This window comes from Microcaecilia unicolor, chromosome 4, assembly GCF_901765095.1.
Source record: "Microcaecilia unicolor chromosome 4, aMicUni1.1, whole genome shotgun sequence".
In the NCBI taxonomy this organism is placed as follows: domain Eukaryota; kingdom Metazoa; phylum Chordata; class Amphibia; order Gymnophiona; family Siphonopidae; genus Microcaecilia; species Microcaecilia unicolor.
The window spans coordinates 175,095,528-175,115,421 of record NC_044034.1 but is presented as its reverse complement, the minus strand read 5'-3'; the positions used below and the strand labels follow the sequence as shown (position 1 = coordinate 175,115,421).

Here is a 19,894-nt window from a genome sequence, read left to right as displayed (position 1 = left end):
GCTCAGCACCCAAGGTAAGGGAGCTATGGACTTGGGAGGTATTAAATTTTTTTTTTTTTTTTTTACTTTTTATTTTTAATGCATTTAAATTTTTACAAGTCATGTACAAACTTGAACAAGCAATACGGAACTTAAATTGTAAACACAATTATATTTTTTATAAGAAAAACATTTCCCCCCCCTCTTTAGACCACAAGTACCCCCTAGGGTGCCCGGTTGGTGTTCTGGCATGTGAGGGGGACCAGTGCACTACGAATCCTGGACCCTCCCACAACCAAATGCCTTGGAGTTGTTCGTTTTTGAGCTGGGCTGCTTCGGTTTCCATTATCGCTGAAAACCAATACCGCCCAGCTCAAATCCGATGCATTTGCCCGGTACCAACCGTATTATCGAAACAAAAGATGGACGCCCATCTTTTTTGAAAATACGGTCTGTCCCGCCCCTTCAGGGACCCGTCCTCAGAGATAGTCGCCCATTGAGATGCGCATCCGCGTTCGATTATGCTCCTCCACGTTGCCTTTACAAAATAGTCTTAAAATAGATGCCCTTTTATAAAATTATCCACATACCGTTTCCTTGCCTCTTTCAAATCATATTATTAAGGTCGTGACAGAAAGTTTCAATGAAAGACACTGGACTGGAATATGTTTTTTTTTTAATCTGTTTGTTTTTTTACAGAGCCAGGTGAAAAAAAAAATAAACACACTATCCTAAACGTGAAACCGTCTGGAGTAGCGGATCCTTATTTGTTCTTTCCCACACAGCTGGCTCAGGACTTGGAGAACGAGGGAGGCCCAGATCACCAAGGCGACGCCGTAGACTCACTTCCGGCGTTGAAAGCCTCCTCACCGGAAGTGCTGGCGCCGAGACCTAGGTGCTACGGTTCGGAACTCGGAAGTGTCTTGTTTGCGGCGCTGCTGAGGAGGCCTCTGGGGCCGGCGGAGCTGTGTTACCATGTCGCGGGGTTCTATAGAAATCCCCCTGCGGGACACTGACGAGGTGAGGTGGGCTGTGAGAGCGCGGGTGGAGGGGGCAGCTCCGGGGATCAGCTGGCGAGAGTGAGGCCTCGGATGGCACTGGCGGGTGCACCCTCACTGGCCTTTTGGTACTCTACCCGTCACTCCTCTACTTATCTGGTTATCTCTTGTCACCCGCACTTGCTCTCTTTTTTTTTTTTCCTTCCCTGCCTGCTGCTGTATTTAATCATTTTTTGCATGTCTTTTGGGCTCATTCACCGGTTTCTTGCTGTCCCGTTTTCATTCTGAGCTGCTGGGCAATACCTAGCTGTTTTTGACTTGAGTAATGTGGTTCGAAAAATTGTATGGTTCGGATGCACTGTTTGTGTCTCGACTTCCCATTCACGGGTTCTAGTAAAGGGCCGCAAAGTGGACACGAGAAAGCTCTTGGGGCACCAAAAGATTTTAGGCTTAAACATGTAATTTTAAATGCTAATTTTGATTCTACAAGGGTATGTTAAAAAAAAAAGCTCACTTTATTTTGGCTTATTAACAGTTGCAAAGCCTATAAATCTGAGAAGGCCTTCAGCACATTTTCCAAACCACATCCCTCATCTGCATGTTCATACCAAGGTGCAGCCCCCATGAAAGCAGGGGACATGCACAGAGGATCTCCAAGGGAAAGGAAGGGGTTGAAAAGCTGAAAGGTTGGTTTGGTTTAGCAGACTTAAAAAGTGACAACAGATATCTCCTTTCCTGCTCAATTGTTTCTAATGCTAACTGATAAGTGGTTGTGGTCCCAAATGGAGGCATGTTGGTTGATAAAACCACTTAGAATTGAGAGCCATCAGGAAGGCCTTGATTTCATTCTCTGCCTCCTTGGAGTGTAAGCTGGTTCGGGTCCTTTCTGACAAATCGATGGCAATAGCATATGTCAAGGTTGCACGAAGAGTGTTTCTCTGTCCCAGAACATGCAGCTCCTCTGTCAGTGGGCAGAGTCCTATCTTTAGCAGGCGAAGGGAATTCGGCTCCGATGCTATAGAAGCCCTGCTTCAACCTTGGCCAATGGACTCACTCCTCTGTCTTTTCCTCCATGGCCAATGATTGGCAGAGTCCTCAAGAAGATCTCTCGCCATCGAGGGCCAGTGATTCTGGTGGTGCCAGATTTGCTCCAGAGGCCTTGGTATGTTGTATCTGCCTGCAGATCAACAGCCCCATCTGCCTTCCCTCCCAGCGGGGTCTCCTGGTGCAGGATCCCATCTAAATGGAGGATTGCTCCCCCTTTGATCTTATGGCATAGCTTTTGAAAGATTGCAGTTGAGGAAGAGAGGTTATTGGGAGAATGTCATCGCTACACTGCTCCAGGCCAGGAAGAGGTCAACCTTGATGGCTTATATTAGGATTTGGAGAACCGAATCTTGGTGTTCTCCGAAGGTCCAGGTGGCATTTGTGGAGTGTTTCAGGGGTCTTCCCTGGCAGTGCATCCAGACGTCGTGTATTTCCTGTGGGGGTTAACCATTTGCGCTCCTCCCCAGGCTGGCAATTTGCCCCACCTGGAGTCTCAAACTGGTCGAGGACCCATTCCAGCCTCTGGACAAGTTCACAGTGAAGGACCACACACTCAAGATAATTTTATTTTTATTTATTTTTGTTACATTTGTACCCCGCGCTTTCCCACTCATGGCAGGCTCAGTGCGGCTTACATGGGGCAATGGAGGGTTAAGTGACTTGCCCAGAGTCACAAGGAGCTGCCTGTGCCTGAAGTGGGAATCGAACTCAGTTCCTCAGTTCCCCAGGACCAAAGTCCACCACCCAACCACTAGGCCACTCCTCCACTTGTGGCCATGACTGGTCAGGAGGGTTTCAGAATTGTAGGCCCTGTCATGCCGTGATACTTTTCTTAGCTTTTCAGAGGCAGGTGTTTCCATTAGACTGATGCCTTCCTTCCTGCCCCAGGTGGTATCAGCTTTCTATCTGAATCAGCCGATTTTGCTTCCTGCTTTTAGTGGGGAAGACTATCTGTCAGAGTACTGGTCTTTTCGCAGTTTGAATGTATGCAGGGTTTTAATCAAATATCTGGAGGTCATCAATGACTTCAGGCGTTGGACCATCGTTTTATGTTCTTTGCAGGTTGCAGAAAAGGTGATCATTGCTCAGTGGCTTAAGGAGGCCATTTCCTCAGATTATATTTTGACTGGGAGATCTCTGCCTTCATTCTGCCAGAGTGCAGGCTACTTCCTTTGCTGAGTTACAAGCTATTGCCATTGATAAAATCTGCAGGTCTGCGCACACTTTTCTAAAGCATTAACGTTTGGCTGTTCTGGCCAGGGGTGATGTCACATTTGGTGCTTCTGTACTGACGCAGGAATCACAATGTCCCTTCTTAATTGAGGACTGCTTTTTTACATCCCTCAAGTCTCTGAATTGATATCTGGGATGTAATGACGATCAGTCCAGAGGCCCTACCTATACATGCTGTTTGTATGTCTGGTGTCTTGTGTGCTTGCAGGCTACTGGATTTGCTTGTTTGCAGACGTTGATGTTATGATTAAAAAATAAAGAAGAACAGAAAGGACTGTAGGAACAGGGGACACATATTCAGGATAGGCGTATGCTTGATGAGCCCAGTCACTTAGATTCTCATGCTTGTTTCATTCTTCCAGTTCCATACTTTATTGGTTTACATCGGTTCTTGTTTGAAGCAGGAGATTTCCTGTCTCTGTTGGTTATGCCTTGCTACTTAGTTATTGTGAATACTAAAGGAGAAGGCTACTGTACAGGATGCTTATGGCAGAACACATTGCTCTCTCTATCTCCACCTGCTGGTAGATGGGCATAATCCACAAGTTTCTAGATTGATCTCTTAGGACTAAAAAGAAAATTATCAGGTGAGAACTAATTTTTTCCTATGGCAGAAAAATTGAATTGGCTTACTTGAAGGATGCGGTACTGTCAGGGAGCGGGTAGATAGAAAGCCCCGTGAAACTCTGCTGGGTAACGTGTGCTTCATATGATGCACATGGCACACACAACTCAGTGGAGCTTCACGTGACCTTTTCTCTGCCCGCTCTCTGACAGTTCTGCATCCTTCAGGTGAGCAAACTCAATTTTCCTACTTTGGTTATGGGGCCGCAAAAATGGACTGCTGGGGCTCTCTTTTGGAGACCTGAGGACAGGGAAATATACTAGAGTACCCAAATATACCTTGCTTTTTGAACTATCATTGGAAAGATGTGAGATAAGTGCTAAAAAAAAATATTTAAAGGTTCATAGATTAAAAAAAAATGCTTTTTATAAAAAAAAGATAAAGCCTTAAATATAGGAAAGTAAATATACTGAGACAGATGGGGGGACGACGACCTAGGAATGAAATCATAAAAAGCACAAGGAAATGTGAGTTGAATTATTTAATACTGCAGCTAGACATATCTATATTTCTGTTCGCCCTTTCCTTTCTGAGCACACTACCAGAACCCTCATCCACACTCCTATCACCTCTTGCTTAGACTATTGCAACTTGCTTCTCACAGGTCTCCCACTTAGCCATCTCTCTCCTCTTCAATCTGTTCAAAATTCTGCTGCACGACTAATATTCCGCCAGTGTCGTTATGCTCATATTAGCCCTCTCCTCAAGTCACTTCACTGGCTTCCTATCCGTTTCCGCATACAGTTCAAACTCCTCTTATTGACCTATAAGTGCATTCACTCTGCAGCTCCTCAGTACCTCTCCACTCTCATCTCTCCCTACATTCCTCCCTGGGAACTCCGTTCACTGGGTAAATCTCTCTTATTTCACCCTTCTCCTCCACTGCTAACTCCAGACTCCGTTCCTTTTAACTTGCTGCACCATATGCCTGAAATAGACTTCCTGAGCCAGTATGTCAAGCTCCATCTCTGGCCGTCTTCAAATCTAAGCTAAAAGCCCACCTTTTTGATGCAGCTTTTAACTCCTAACCCTTATTCACTTGTTCAGAACCCTTATTTTATCATCCTCACTTTAATATTCCCTTATCTCTTGTTTGTCCTGTTTGTCCTAATTAGATTGTAAGCTCTGTCGAGCAGGGACTGTCTCTTCATGTTCAAGTGTACAGCGCTACATATATCTAGTAGCGCGTTAGAAATGATAAGTAGTAGTAGTAATTCTTGGTTTTGTATAACAGGTAAAAAAAAAAAAGTTAAGAAATTTGAGTACCAGCCAAAAGTTTTTAGGAGTGGAGGAGTGGCCTAGTGGTTAGGGTGGTGGACTTTGGTCCTGGGGAACTGAGGAACTGAGTTCGATTCCCACTTCAGGCACAGGCAGCTCCTTGTGACTCTGGGCAAGTCACTTAACCCTCCATTGCCCCATGTAAGCCGCATTGAGCCTGCCATGAGTGGGAAAGCGCGGGGTACAAATGTAACAAAACAAATAAAAGTCTTAGTAACCTTTTTAATTGTAATGTTTTTGGTTTATGTTATTGGTATTAAAATTGTATTTTATTCTGGGTTTTTGTCTTATTTATTTTTAGACCCTTTTGAGCTCTTGTTGTCTTTTTTTTGTATTATTTTTGGTTTCCCCTTTTTCATTTTTAGATTACTTGATTTGCGTAGTAGTAGTTTCTCCCACCTCCTTGAAGCTTTTCTCTTGTGTGGGCTAAAGAGTAGTTCCCAAGGTGCAAAATTTTCTCCTTTTGGTCCTGTTGGTCTGCTAGGAGGGGCACTGCAGATTTGTCCGTTTCTGTATATCACATTTTAGTAGCTACAAAATGTGGCAAGAGATTGAGGTTACTGAGTCAATATACTGTGGATCCTTTTTGGGCATTGAGATCCAAAATATTTGATCATTTTATAAGTGAATCCACATTTTGTCAAGTCTACAATGAATGGAATAACAAAAAAAAAAATAGTCCAGTTCTTGACCACGTTATAAATTATATTGCATGGGCGAGGAAGTGACGTCAGCGGACGAAATGGCCGCCTGAAAGAGAAGCTCTGGATTACCCGTGGGGTAAAACAGTAACGAACCCTGTCTAAGCGAGCCTTAGCCTCCGAGCAGCGGAGAACAAAAGTGTGGAAAATCGATACTGATTGATGACAGCAAGGCAGGGAGCGGCAAACCTCTCTCACTTCGCATTTCCGGGTGCAAACGCCGCATGGGAAAAGCAAAATGGAGGCAGAGGCGCAGCGGCAACAGGGTTGAGGGGAGCTGCTGGCAGCTACGAATTCTCAGCCCAAGTTAACAGATACAGGAGACACCGGAGTGGAAGGAGCCGCTGATTGGAAAGAATGGCTTCAGGAAATGCGAGCGGATTTAAAAGCATTGAGAGGCGATTTAGCCGTGCTAGGAGCAGACCTGAGAGGTGAGCTGTGGGAGATGGGGTCCCGCTTGGAAGAGACGGAGACACGGCTGGAAACCCATTCTGAAGCGCTAGACACTTTAGATCACCAAATAGGGGAGCTCCAGACCAATCAGCAGCAGGTCCTCGAAAAGTTGGAGGATTTGGAAAACCCGAGTCGCCGGTGCAGTCTGTGCTTTAGAAGCCTCCCCGACACCTCAGCTTACCAAAACTGTGAAGAGACGGTTCAAAAGATTGTAAGTGATCTGCTGGCCCCACATGGAATGGTGATTGAACCGCGTGAGATCCAACTGGCGAGAGCTTACAGAGCTCTGGGCTCACCACGGGCTGACTTGCCTAAAGACATAGTGGCATGCTTCCAGGATTACAAATTACTCCTATGGAGTGGAGCTCTATCAGGATCTAGCAATGGCCACACTGAAACGGCGAACAGAATTGAAGCCAGTCACCAGTGTTTGCAAGAGATGGGCATTCGCTATAGGTGGCTTGCCTTTTATAAAGATGGTAAATTGCAACTGATCAAGTCCATAGCGGAGGCAAGAGTGGTACTTCCAGAGGAGGGAACATCAGCAACACCAGGCCCCTCAACAAGTGGACTGCGGGGCTCCGCCCGAGTAGATCCGCCCAAATGGCAGCGAGTGGGCAAGGGACCTAAGCGGTTACAACGGCAACAATCAGCAGTTCAAATCACCTGATGGTGAAGGGGCAAGAAGCAGGATTAATGGCGAGATACTAAAGGCTAGCCGGATGGCCTAAGTGCAAACTGAGAGCCCAGTTGGGAATTTCAGTTCTCTTAAAAGAGGACATATCGGTGCGAAGAGGCAGAATGCAGCACAAAGTCAAGATGGTTTGAAAGTTATGTTTGATATAGTTTAGAAATTGTAAGATATGTCATATCAATATGAAAGTTAGGCGGGAGAAATCGGGCATGCAAGAAATATCTGTAAAGGCCTGTGGGTTATCATCAGAGTGGATGTGTGGCCAACACTTCCTCTAAAGGCTGACCACGGTAAAAGAAGTGGGAAGTCTAAAATACTTAGGAGGGGATATATGAGGGAAGGGGAGGGAAGAGTAAAACAAGGTATGGGAATCAAGGGCTGGGGTTATGGGAGGAGTACGTGAGGTGGAGGGGTGCCTTAGTTATTTTCAGAGACATAGAGAAAGGGAACAGAAGGGTTAGACAATGGGGACAGAAGCGGAAAGATCTGAATAACGCATTATGTCTCATATAACGCTATTGCTTTTAAATGTAAGAGGCTCGAATATTCCCAGGAAGAGACAGCTCCTGTACCGTGAGCTACTCCACCTTCGGGTGGATGTGGCTGTGATAAAGGAGACCCACTTTATGTTTAAATCATGTTTATTATATGGCTCAAACACAACACGTAACAGAATATACGTTTCCTGCCACACATTCAAATTAGCAATTCAACCATCCCCTCCTCCCCCTCCCCCCACCCCTCATCTCCGATTTTGCCTACAGTCTTTCATTCATAGTCCATGCTTGTGCATGTATTGGCTTAATTAAGAATCCTGCTTCTTGCTCTGGGTTGCAGCGTATCCCAAAATCTCTCCCAAGTCCTTTGCAAAGCTTTCCCTTCTGTTGAGTCCCAAGTCACCAATCCACATCTCTCCATCTTCAAAAGTTGTACCATTTGAACTCTCCACACTCCCAAAGTGGGGGCCTCCTGCTGTCTCCAGTTCAGCAATATGACTTGTTTCCCTACCAGGACTGCTTTCCTCAGGAACAGGAAAAGAAAATAAGATGATACCTTTTTTATTGGACATAACTTAATACATTTCTTGATTAGCTTTCGAAGGTTGCCCTTCTTCCTCAGATCGGAAATAAGCAAATGTTTTATTTTGTTTGATTTCTATTGATAACCTTAAGAGTGGACTAACACGGCTACCACACTCCTCTACTCAGGAACAGGAGAAACCCCGACTGGTCTGGCCTGACATACTGAAACTGTTCAAAGAGCAATAATGGGTGTCTTTGCACCTTCCATCCCCATTGTTCATATATGGTTTTCATTATCTGTGTCCAGAAATTCTCTATTTGCTTACATGTCCAAAACATATGGCCAAGTGTGGCTGGGTCTGCACCACATTTGAGGCATGCCCCTGTTTCTCCAAACCCGGCTTTGTGCACTCTGCTTGGAGAGATGTAGAGGCGTAGTACAAACTTGTACTGTAGTTCCCAATGTTTCATAAAGGAGAAGGTGTTGCGGATAGTCCTTACATATATCCAAAATCGATCCTCCATCACCTCTACTCCCAGTTCTGTTGTCCAGGCACTCACTTTTTTGGTGCAGTCTATATTTTCTGTGGTTATCTTGTAGAAATCTGTGGTGAGACTTTAACGGAATAATATTCTGCGCCCCCAGCGTTAAAGCAGAACTTACGGTTTCCTGCACATCCTCACTTAAATTAGCCCAACCTAAAGATATAACATAATGCTTTACCTGCATATATGCAAATAAGTCCTGTTGTGGCACCGCATATTGCTTCTGTAAAGTTTCAAATGGTTTGATTTTCCCTTCCTCGTCTACTAGCTGGTAGATATATTGTACACCCAGCCTACGCCAACGAGCAAAGGCTGCTGACGAGGTTCCTACTGGAAAATCAGGGTTCTTGTGCAGCGCCACAAAAGGAGTCACATTGGCCAAAAAGCTGTGTCTTCTACACAGCCACCTCCAAGCTGCCCTGGCTGTGGAAATTAACACATTCCCAGATACTCCTTGTTGAGACAGGGCCCCCTGTGCATGAAGCAGCCAACTCAAGTATGCTGTGGGAGACCTATCTTGCTCTATCTGCGTGGCCGTAAATCCCTGCTTCCCTGTTAGCCAATCTCTTATGTGCCTTAGGGAACACAAGACTGTCAGATAACGGATATTTAATAGTCCCATTCCTCCCTGTTCCCTAGGCTAAGCAGCATTCCTTTCGCAGAGACCGCCGTCCCGGAGGTGTTTCCTCTGGTCCTCCCCCAGGGTCTCGTACCCAATGACGGGGCCCTGGTCCATGGCCCAGTGCAGATGGGAGGACGCCTGTCCTCGTTTCTGGGCGAGTGGACCAGGGTAACTTCAGACGCTTGGGTGCTGGAAGTCATCAGAGATGGCTACAAGCTAGAGTTCTGCCGACCCTTAAGAGACGGGTTTGTACACTCTCCCTGCAAGTCTTCGGTCAAAGCTGTGGCAGTGCAGCAGACTTTGGACAATCTGATCCACCTGGGTGCGGTCGTTCCGGTGCCAGAAGATCAGCTTGGCAAGGGACGTTACTCCATTTACTTTGTGATACCAAAGAAAGGAGGTTCTGTACGACCTATCTTCGACCTCAAAGGGGTCAATCGGGCCTTGAAAGTTCGGCACTTCCGAATGGAGACTCTCCGCTCTGTTATAGCGGCAGAGAAGGCAGGGGAGTTCCTGGCATCCTTGGACATCAAGGAAGCTTACCTGCATATTCCCATCTGGCCTTCTCATCAACGCTTTCTGCGTTTTGTAGTCCTGGGCCGACACTTCCAGTTCAGAGCCCTCCCGTTCGGGTTGGCTACTGCTCCGCGGACCTTCTCCAAAGTAATGGTGGTCATCGCGGCCTTCCTACGAAAGGAAGGAGTACAAGTCCATCCTTATCTGGACGACTGGTTGATCCGAACCCCCTCTTATGCAGAGTGCGGCAGAGCTGTAGACCGGGTGATTGCTCTTCTGAGCTCCCTGGGGTGGATCATCAACTGGGAGAAAAGCCAGCTGCGCCCGACTCAGTCCCTGGAATATCTGGGAGTTCGTTTCGACACCCAAGTGGGCAGAGTGTTCCTGCCAGACAATCGAATTGTCAAGCTTCAGGCTCAGGTGGACCAGTTCCTAGTAGCCTCTCCTCTTCGGGCTTGGGACTATGTGCAGCTGTTGGGCTCTATGACGGCCACGATGGAAGCAGTGCCCTGGGCCAGGGCTCAAATGAGACCACTACAACTCTCTCTGCTGCAGCGCTGGACTCCAGTGTCAGAGTATTACGCTGTGCGCCTTCCCTTGGACCTAGCGGTGCGCAAGACGCTGAGCTGGTGGCTGAGGACAGACAAGTTGTCCACAGGGATGCCTCTTTTGACCCCGGAGTGGGTTGTCGTCACGACGGACGCCTCTTTGACGGGCTGGGGAGCCCATTGCTTGGGAAGGACAGCGCAGGGGCTCTGGTCTCCTGCAGAGGCAAAGTGGTCTATCAACCTCCTGGAACTCAGAGCCATTCGGTTGGCGCTTTTGGAGTTTCTCCCTGTACTGGCGTTGAAGCCAGTACGGGTTCTGTCGGACAGTGCCACGGCTGTGGCCTATGTCAATCGCCAGGGAGGTACCAAGAGCGCCCCTCTAGCCAAGGAGGCCATGAATCTATGCCAGTGGGCGGAAGTGAACCTGGAACAGCTGTCGGCGGCCCACATTGCTGGAGTCATGAATGTCAAGGCGGACTTTCTCAGTCGCCATACCTTGGATCCCGGAGAGTGGCAGCTATCGGCTCAGGCGTTCTTGGACATCACGAAGCGCTGGGGCCAGCCGAGCCTAGACCTGATGGTGTCATCGGCCAATTGCCAAGTGCCGCGCTTTTTCAGCAGAGGACGGGACCCTCGATCTCTGGGAGTAGATGCTCTTCTCCAACAGTGGCCGACACAGGAGCTTCTCTATGTGTTCCCGCCCTGGCCCATGTTGGGCAGGGTACTAGACCGGGTGGCAAAGCATCCGGGCCGGGTAATCCTGGTGGGTCCGGATTGGCCCAGACGTCCCTGGTATGCGGACTTGATCAGGCTCTCAGTGGACGGACCTCTGCGACTGCCAGCGGAGCAGGGCCTGTTGCATCAGGGTCCCGTGGTGATGGAGGATTCCTCCCCCTTTGGTCTTACGGCCTGGCTATTGAGTGGCGGCGTCTGAGGAAGAAAGGCTTCTCAGACAAGGTCATTGCCACTATGCTGAGAGTGAGGAAGCGCTCTACTTCTACTGCTTACGCCAGGGTTTGGCGTACCTTTGCATCGTGGTGTGAGGCAGGCTCCCTTTCTCCCTTCACTGCTCCAATTTCTTCAGTGTTGGCGTTCCTGCAAGAAGGTCTGGAGAAAGGCCTGTCGCTCAGTTCCCTTAAAGTCCAGGTAGCGGCTCTGGCTTGCTTCAGGGGCCGCCTGAAGGGTGCTTCCCTGGCTTCGCAGCCAGATGTGGTGCGCTTTCTCAAGGGAGTTAATCACCTGTGCTCTCCTCTGCACTCAGTGGTACCTGCGTGGAATCTCAGTCTAGTGCTAAGAGCCTTGCAGAAGCCGCCTTTTGAACCCTTGTCGAGGGCATCTCTGAAAGACCTGACGTTGAAAGCAGTCTTTTTGGTGGCTATCACTTCAGCCAGAAGAGTTTCCGAGCTCCAGGCGCTATCATGTCGAGAGCCCTTTCTGCAGTTCACTGAGGCAGGAGTGTCTATTCGCACAGTGCCTTCCTTCCTGCCCAAGATTGTTTCTCGCTTCCATGTGAATCAGCAGCTCTGTCTCCCATCCTTTCGTAGGGAGGACTACCCAGAGGAATACTCTGCTCTCAAATATCTAGATGTGAGACGAGTCATCATCAGATACTTGGAAGTGACCAGTGATTTCCGGAAGTCGGATCATCTGTTTGTCCTGTTTGCAGGTCCTCGTAAGGGTCTGCAGGCTGCTAAGCCTACAGTGGCAAGATGGGTCAAGGAAGCCATTGCAGCGGCTTATGTGGCCACGGGGAAGGTGCCGCCTATCCGGCTGAAGGCTCACTCCACTAGAGCTCAGGCGGCCTCGATGGCGGAGGCCGGGTCCGTCTCCTTGGAAAGAGATTTGCAAGGCGGCAACTTGGGCATCGGCTCATACCTTCTCCAGGCATTACCGCTTGACTGTGGCTGGTCGGGCGGAGGCCCGGTTTGGAGCTTCAGTGTTGCGGTCAGGGATTTCTATGTCCCGCCCTGGGTGAGTACTGCTTCGGTACATCCCACCAGTCTATGGATTGATCAGCTTGATGATATGGAAGGTAAAATTATGTATCATACCTGATAATTTTCTTTCCATTAATCATAGCTGATCAATCCATAGCCCCTCCCAGATATCTGTACTGTTTTTATTCTGGTTGCATTTCAGGTTCAAGTTTAGTCTTCAGTTCCTGTTCAGGAGGACTTCGTGTTCAAGTTTTTTCAATTGGATTCTTCAGGAGTTGAGACGATTTTGTGTTACAGTGAGCTGTTGCATTCCTCTCCCCTCCGTTTTACGGGGCTGGATTGAGACCTAAATTCTGCCGGCGCTCCCTCCCGCTTCGTGCGGCTGTAGGGCAGCTTTGTACCCCTCCCGCTTCGGCGGTGTTAGGGTCAGTCAGCTCCTCCCGCGGTTGCGGTTGCAGGATAAGCCAGATCCCCCCCGCATCGGCGGGGTGGTGTCCCTCCCCCGCTCCGCGGGGATGAGCCGGACGGATTCCCCTCCCCCACTTGTGTGGGGATGAGCTGGGTTAATTCCCCTCCCCCGTTTTGGCGGTGGTGAGCTGGGCAGAGTGTCCCTTTGTGGGTGTAATTCTCTAAGTGCTGAGTCCTGCGGGTGGAGCTTTGATATCGACGTACTGAGGAGTTTCCGGCAGCACATGACCACATATAGGGAGGCAAATGGATTGCTCTCTATCTCCACCTGCTGGTAGATGGACACAACCCACCAGTCTATGGATTGATCAGCTATGATTAATGGAAAGAAAATTATCAGGTATGATAATTTTACCTTGATGTCCGCCAAGCGCCGACATAACTACTACTACTTGACATTTCTAAAGCGCTACTAGGGTTATGCAGCGCTGTACAATTTAACATAGAAGGACAGTCCCTGCTCAAAGGAGCTTACAATCTAAAGGACAAATGTACAGTCAGTCAAATAGGGGCAGTCTAGATTTCCTGAAAGGTATAAAGGTTAGGTGCCGAAAGCAACATTGAAGAGGTGGGCTTTGAGCAAGGATTTGAAGATGGGTAGGGAGGGGGCTTGGCATAAGGGCTCAGGAAGTTTATTCCAAGCATAGGGTGAGGCGAGGCAGAATGAGCGGAGCCTGGAGTTGGCGGTGGTGGAGAAGGGTACTGAGAGGAGGGATTTGGAGTGTATTGTTGCCTCCGCTCCTGGAGTTGTGCTGAATAATCTTGGAATATTCGCACCAGATGCCCTTCATACTTTGTCTCCTCCTGTTTCATCCGATACCCTCGCAGTATCTCTGCTTTGTGTATATAATTGTGAACTTTAAGTATCACCGCTTTCGAGGACTGTCGGCCCTCTTGTATTCATCCCACGCGGTGCGCCCGCTCTAAACACAAGGGCCCCGCTGAATCTGACAGGGCGAACTCCATGGCCAGCCATCTCTCCAATGTTGTGCCCAGCACCCAGTCACTCACTGACTCCGGTATTCTGACGAGTTGTAGATTTGAGCGTCTCGACCTATTCTTTAGGGTCGTCTAACTTGGCTGCCATTTTCTCCACTGAGCCAGTTAACTGCTTCAACTGCTGTTCCGCCGGCACCGACGTGTCTTCTAGCTCCAACACTCGTTTCTCCAGCTCCCTTGCCCTCTCCGTTAACTCTGTAAGCGCGTTTTCAAAAGTCTCAATTTGCTCGGAGGGTTTGTCTAGCTTGGGTGCTAAAGCAGTAACCACCGCCTCTGTCAGCTTGGTCAGCTGTTCCGGCGAGAACACCAGTCCTGTTTGCTGCACCTCGCAGTCCGCGCTGGGCTCCGCCGCCTTAGGCCACTCTCTTTCTTTCTTCACGGTTCTACTTGCCATGGCTCTCAGCGGAGTTCCCAGGTATTTGTCCATCAACTACTCTCTCTGTCTCCACTGTTCGGTGGCTGATTCTTTTAGTTTGGTGGGGTTATTTTGACAGTTTAAGGCGTTGGGGTCTCAGAGCGCCGAGACGCGTCTCACCCTCTCATTGCACCACGTGACCCCTCTCCAGGAGACCCACTTTAAACCCAAGCATGAGTATTTGTGTCATTATAAAAACTTCATCACAAAAAACGTTCTTCCTTCAAAATATTTAATTTCTTTTATTACAATACATATATCACATAAAACCACTTATGCTGTGTAAGTTCCGTAACTTGCCCAGTCACACCCTTCACTTCACCACCCATTCACATAAACCTTGTGTGGGCACATTTCTATATATCCATAATCTGTGTACATGCTCCCCAATTGTTGTTTCCTCAATTTCAAATCTTCCACTTGTGTCTTAGATATCGTCCTTAAAGGTTCAAATTATAGTCCTTTTAAATCATAAAAATCTTCTAAATCACATCAAGCAGGAGCACAGTGTTCACAACAAAGTCTCTCCAGCACTCTTCTTGGAGTAGTGTTAGTTCAGCAGAGTGAATCAGTGCAGTGTGTCAAGGGCTTCCTGGAATTTACATACTGTTTCCAGACTTTAAGCACCTTCTAACTCTTCACACCTTCTCTCTTTTGTTCAACAGTCTCTTTTGGAAACAGTATGTAAATTCCAGGAAGCCCTTGACACACTGCACTGATTCACTCTGCTGAACTAACACTACTCCAAGAAGAGTGCTGGAGAGACTTTGTTGTGAACACTGTGCTCCTGCTTGATGTGATTTAGAAGATTTTTATGATTTAAAAGGACTATAATTTGAACCTTTAAGGACGATATCTAAGACACAAGTGGAAGATTTGAAATTGAGGAAACAACAATTGGGGAGCATGTACACAGATTATGGATATATAGAAATGTGCCCACACAAGGTTTATGTGAATGGGTGGTGAAGTGAAGGGTGTGACTGGGCAAGTTCCGGAACTTACACAGCATAAGTGGTTTTATGTGATATATGTATTGTAATAAAAGAAATTAAATATTTTAAAGGAAGAACGTTTTTTGTGATATAGTTTTGGGATCTGTTCTTCTAGTTTAAATATTTATCCCCAGTAATATATATATTATAAAAACTTCCCCATTATATATTTTGCCTCTAATACAGATAACACTAAAAGTAGGGGGATAATGATAATGTTTAGTGGGTCTAAACCATGGAATATTTTTAAAGTGGTACGCAGTAAAGGTGGGAGGTGTATATTAGTGGTCTTTTCTTTAGCGGGGCAGGTTTATACTGTGATAAATGTGTATGGGCCAAATGTAAATCAAGGAGAATTCATAGAGGACCTAGATCGTCATCTCTCGAAGAATATAGAGGGCTTATTGCTATGGAGGGGGGCATTTCAATCTCACACTGCAACCACACCTAGATAATTCCTCATATATCATACGCTATGCCAAGAGAGATAGACGGAGACTGCAGGAATTCGTGGCACAGTGGCAATTAATAGATATGTGGAGACAGAGACATCCCCTCAAACGAAGCTATACGCATTTCTCTAGTCACTGTTCATTTTCTAGGATTGATTTCTGGCTGGGGGATGTCTATCAATAGGCAAGTGGGAACTACTCAGATAATGCCCTGTACATGGTCGGACCATTCCTTGGTTCTCCTTCAATGGGTCCTTCTGAGGCCTAGGAAGGAGATATGGACTTGGCCGTTAGGTGATGGACTCTTACAGGATCCGGCCAACGTAGCAGCCTTAGAACTACATCTTAAAGAATATGTTCAATTTAACGATAATGGGGAGGTGACACCCACTGTATTATGGGAGGGGCTTAAAGCGGTTATGCGCGGCCACTTAATTGCACTAAAGGCGCATAACAGGAAAACGATCAGCAACTGAAGCTAAATTGAGGGCAGAGTTGGAATGGGTAGAGGCTCAGCTACATAGGGAGGGAACCCAGCCATCCGCATCCCTGCAGGACCAGGCTTATAGGATCCGCAAGCAGTTTTGCGATCTTGAACTTGCTGAGTTAGCTGAAAAGCTCCAGCAAGTCCGCCAGTCTCACTTTGAATTTGGAAATAAAGCCAGTAGACTTTTAGCTTATAAGTTGAAGCAAAAAAGTAGTCTGAATATGATAACGGGTATACGAGACGGAGGAGGGGGGGATACACTCGGATTCAGAAAGCATGAAGCAAGCATTTAGAGAATTTTATGAGATGTATACCCCGGAATGTGAGCCCTCGCTGGAGGCACTGGAGAATTACTTGGAGGGCATAGACCTCCTTTATTTACCTGGGAGTGCGAATGAGTATCTCGCAAGCCCTTTCAAACTGGAAGAGATTACTCAAGCGATTAAGGAGCTACCAGCAGGTAAAGCCCCAGGAGCGGACGGCTTTACTAATAGGTTCCTTAGAGTTTTTGGTAAATACCTGGCCCCACTACTGCTGAGGGTCTTCAATTCTCTAGGAGCGAGCTCGGAGCTTCCCCCTACTTGGAATTTGGCTACTATTACGGTCATCCATAAGCAGGGGAAAGATCCCCAGCAGTGTGGCTCTTATCGACCCATCTCTCTTTTAGGAATATATTATAAAATCTTCACGAAAATTCTGGCTGGTTGGCTGCAGAGATATCTCATCCCTGGTGCATGAGGATCAGGCGGGTTTTGTCCAGGGGCGACAGACATTTGATAACATTTGCTGAGCTCTACATATGGTATACCATGTACAGGAGGCCAAAGTTCCACTCTGTATTCTTTCCTTAGACGCGGAAAAGGCCTTCGATCGTGTTAGCTGGCCATTCCTTTTCGCAGTACTAGAGAAGATGGCCATTTCGGGCCAATTTGTACACTGGCTCCGCTTGATTTATAAGAGGCCATCGGCTGCGGTGCGGGTCAATGGAATCATGTCTCAGCCGTTTAGACTATATAGAGGGATGAAGCAGGGTTGTGCACTATCCCCCTTGTTATTTGCTATAATAATGGAACCCCTGGCAGTAAGAATCCGACAACACCCGGAGATTCGGGCCTGGAGATTAGGGGGACTAGAGATTCAGGTTCTCCTTTTTGCAGGTGATATTTTGCTTCTGTTAAAGGAACCGTTGATCTTGTTCCCTGTGGTGCAGGAAGAGCTGAGGGCTTATGGGGCGATGTCGGTCTTTAAGATCAACTTTGATAAGTCAGAGGTTCTAGATGTAAACATCCCCGATCAGCAAAAGACTCTTCTCCAGACCTCCTTTCCATTTCGATGGGCTCCTCGATATATTAGGTACCTAGGGGTCAACATCCCTCGACAAATCGAAGAGCTGTTTCAGGTAAATTTCCCCGAAATCACGCGGAAGCTCTTTAAAGATCTTAATAGGTGGGAGGGCCTGATCCTGTCCTGGATGGGAAGGATTAATCCAGTAAAAATGGTTCTCCTTCCAAAGATTCTATATCTATTTCTGGCCCCCTTCAATAGCTCTACCGGACAAATTTTTACAGGGCTTACAGAGTAAACTCTTTTCATTTATTTGGAAAAAGAGGCCCCCACGGGTACGAAGAGAGGTGATGTACCAGACAAGGGAGCGAGGGGGTATGGGAGTTCCCTCCTTTCAGTCATACTACCACGCAGCACACCTTAGAATCTTAGCGATATGGCTACAAGGTATGGAGAAACTATGGACAAGACTGGAACAGGGGTGGATGGGGCCCTTTCCCTTGCAGGCAAATACCTTGGTTGCCTAAGCAGATGCTGGGAGAGATTATACGGAGAAGCCCCCCCCCCCCCCCCCCCCCCCGATTCAAGGACCTTTGGGAACCTGGAATAAATTAAGAGAAAAATTTTTCCCTGGGCAGAGATATTTTAAACACATGTATCTTCGCTTTGCCCCTGAGTTCGGATCGGGACTTCATGATGCGGCATATCGGGCATGGGAGGAAATGGGACTTTGTACACTGGGGCAGATGTGGGAAGAAAATACAGTGGTAAAATTTGAGGAACTGTGTCAGGAACATGGGCTGTGTCCCCTGCAGGCCTTTCAATACTATCAAGCTAAAGATTTTCTTACACGGAGGGCAAAGGGAGACCTTCGCCTACCAGAGACAGAAATAGAAAAGGGCATGATAGGAGGGGGAGACCAGGGCGGGGGCATATCAAGGATATATAAAGCATTGTTACAGTATGGAAATCCAGTTGAATACTATTTATTCAAATGGGAAAGGGTCATAGGGACAACATACACACTCCTCCAGTGGAAATTAATATTCAGATCCCTACTTCAGGTATCAGTCTCCAGCGCATTGGTAGAGAATGGACATAAAATGTTATACAGTTGGTACTATACACCACAACGCCTAGTTAAAATATTTCATAAAGGCTCTGATTTATGCTGGCGCAAATGTGGGTCAGTAGGAGATATGGTCCATATTTGGTGGGTCTGTAAGTATGCACAGCAGTACTGGATAGATGTGTTGAATTTTTTGTGGGAGGTCACAGGGACACGTTATCCAATGAAGCTGGAGTATTGCCTACTACATGCTAGACCCCCTGGAGTACAGATGTCAATACATCGGTTTGCTGCGCAGTTGTTTGTAGTGAGCAAACTGGTCCTAGCAGCAAAATGGAAACAGCCTTTTCTCCTGGACCGGCGGGCAATACTAAGCAAATTGGATAATATTTGTTTGTTATCAAAACTTACCGCCTTACTCATGGGACAGTTGACTACCCATTATAAAGCATGGGAACAGTATGAACAGTGGACATCCTCTTACAATACCTCAGACACTCCGCATCAATTAACCAGAGGGAAAGGGGAGATGGGTGGGTAGGGAAGAATGCATGGGGTAGGAGGGGGGACAGGGAGGGAAGGGGAGTGAAGAAGGAGAGGGTGAGGGGGTAGAGGGTTGGTGTTGAAATGAAGATTTTTGTATGCACAATGATTCTTTATTATGTAAAATTTTTTCAATGCTGTATGTAAGATTAGTAAAAAAGGCCTGTTTCTGAAACAAGTGAAACGGGCGCTAGCAAGGTATTTGTTTTCTGCCATGAATGTGTTGTAAGTGATTTTTATTATAATTGTGTTGATAATGAGTAATTAATTTTTTGTTTTTTGTGTAGTTTCATTTTTTATTTTTTTTATTGCTTTTTTTGTATTGATTTGCATGACAAATCTGCTTTGCCATTTTTTTTGTGTGTGTGGGGGGGGTATCATTGAAAGATGATGATTGTCCGGTCAAGATGGCGTCCAGCGCTTGATCGCGTCTCAACGGTTTTTGCCTGCGGGGCCCTTTACTCCTTGTTCCAAAGATTATTCTTTGCCAAATGCCGCACACAAAGAGGAAGGGGTTGGTAAAGAGTTTCCCACCATCAACTCAAATGCCTACCCCGACTCAACAGACGATCCTTAGATATGCGACAAGCACTCCATTACATACCGGTGGGAGCCCTGCTGTTAGCTCTGCTGGAGGAGCAGCAGATCTACTGGGGCATGAAACATCTTTATCACCGCCGGGTTTTAATCCGCCACTTTGCCCTGCTGCGCTTCGTGGAGAGGTTGGAAATACTCGGCAACCGGAAGGCAGTGACCTGGGTAATCCTGACGGTGGCCCTCCGCGACAAGAAGCGACAGGAGATAAGACTCAAGAGACAGTAACGGCGTCTCCTAAGCTGGCGTCATTACAATCCATCTGGGAATTAATACAAGAAATGTCCACAATGCTTACTAAAACAGCACAAGATACTTCTTCTCTAGTAAGTAAAGTAGAAATTATTGCATCATCCTTGGAAACTTTGAAACAGGAAACTGTCTTAAAA

General features: G+C 47.1%; 1 protein-coding gene across 1 annotated transcript in view; it reads left to right on the top strand.

Moving 5' to 3' along the window:
- The first annotated feature begins 842 nt into the window (after nt 1-842).
- Nucleotides 843-19,894, top strand: part of CTR9 (CTR9 homolog, Paf1/RNA polymerase II complex component) — a 280,854-nt gene continuing 261,802 nt past the window's right edge. The window contains exon 1 of the mRNA XM_030200983.1: nt 843-999. Within this exon, the coding sequence (XP_030056843.1) occupies nt 955-999 (45 nt within the window). The 5' untranslated portion in view covers nt 843-954. The remainder of the gene's footprint in view (nt 1,000-19,894) is intronic.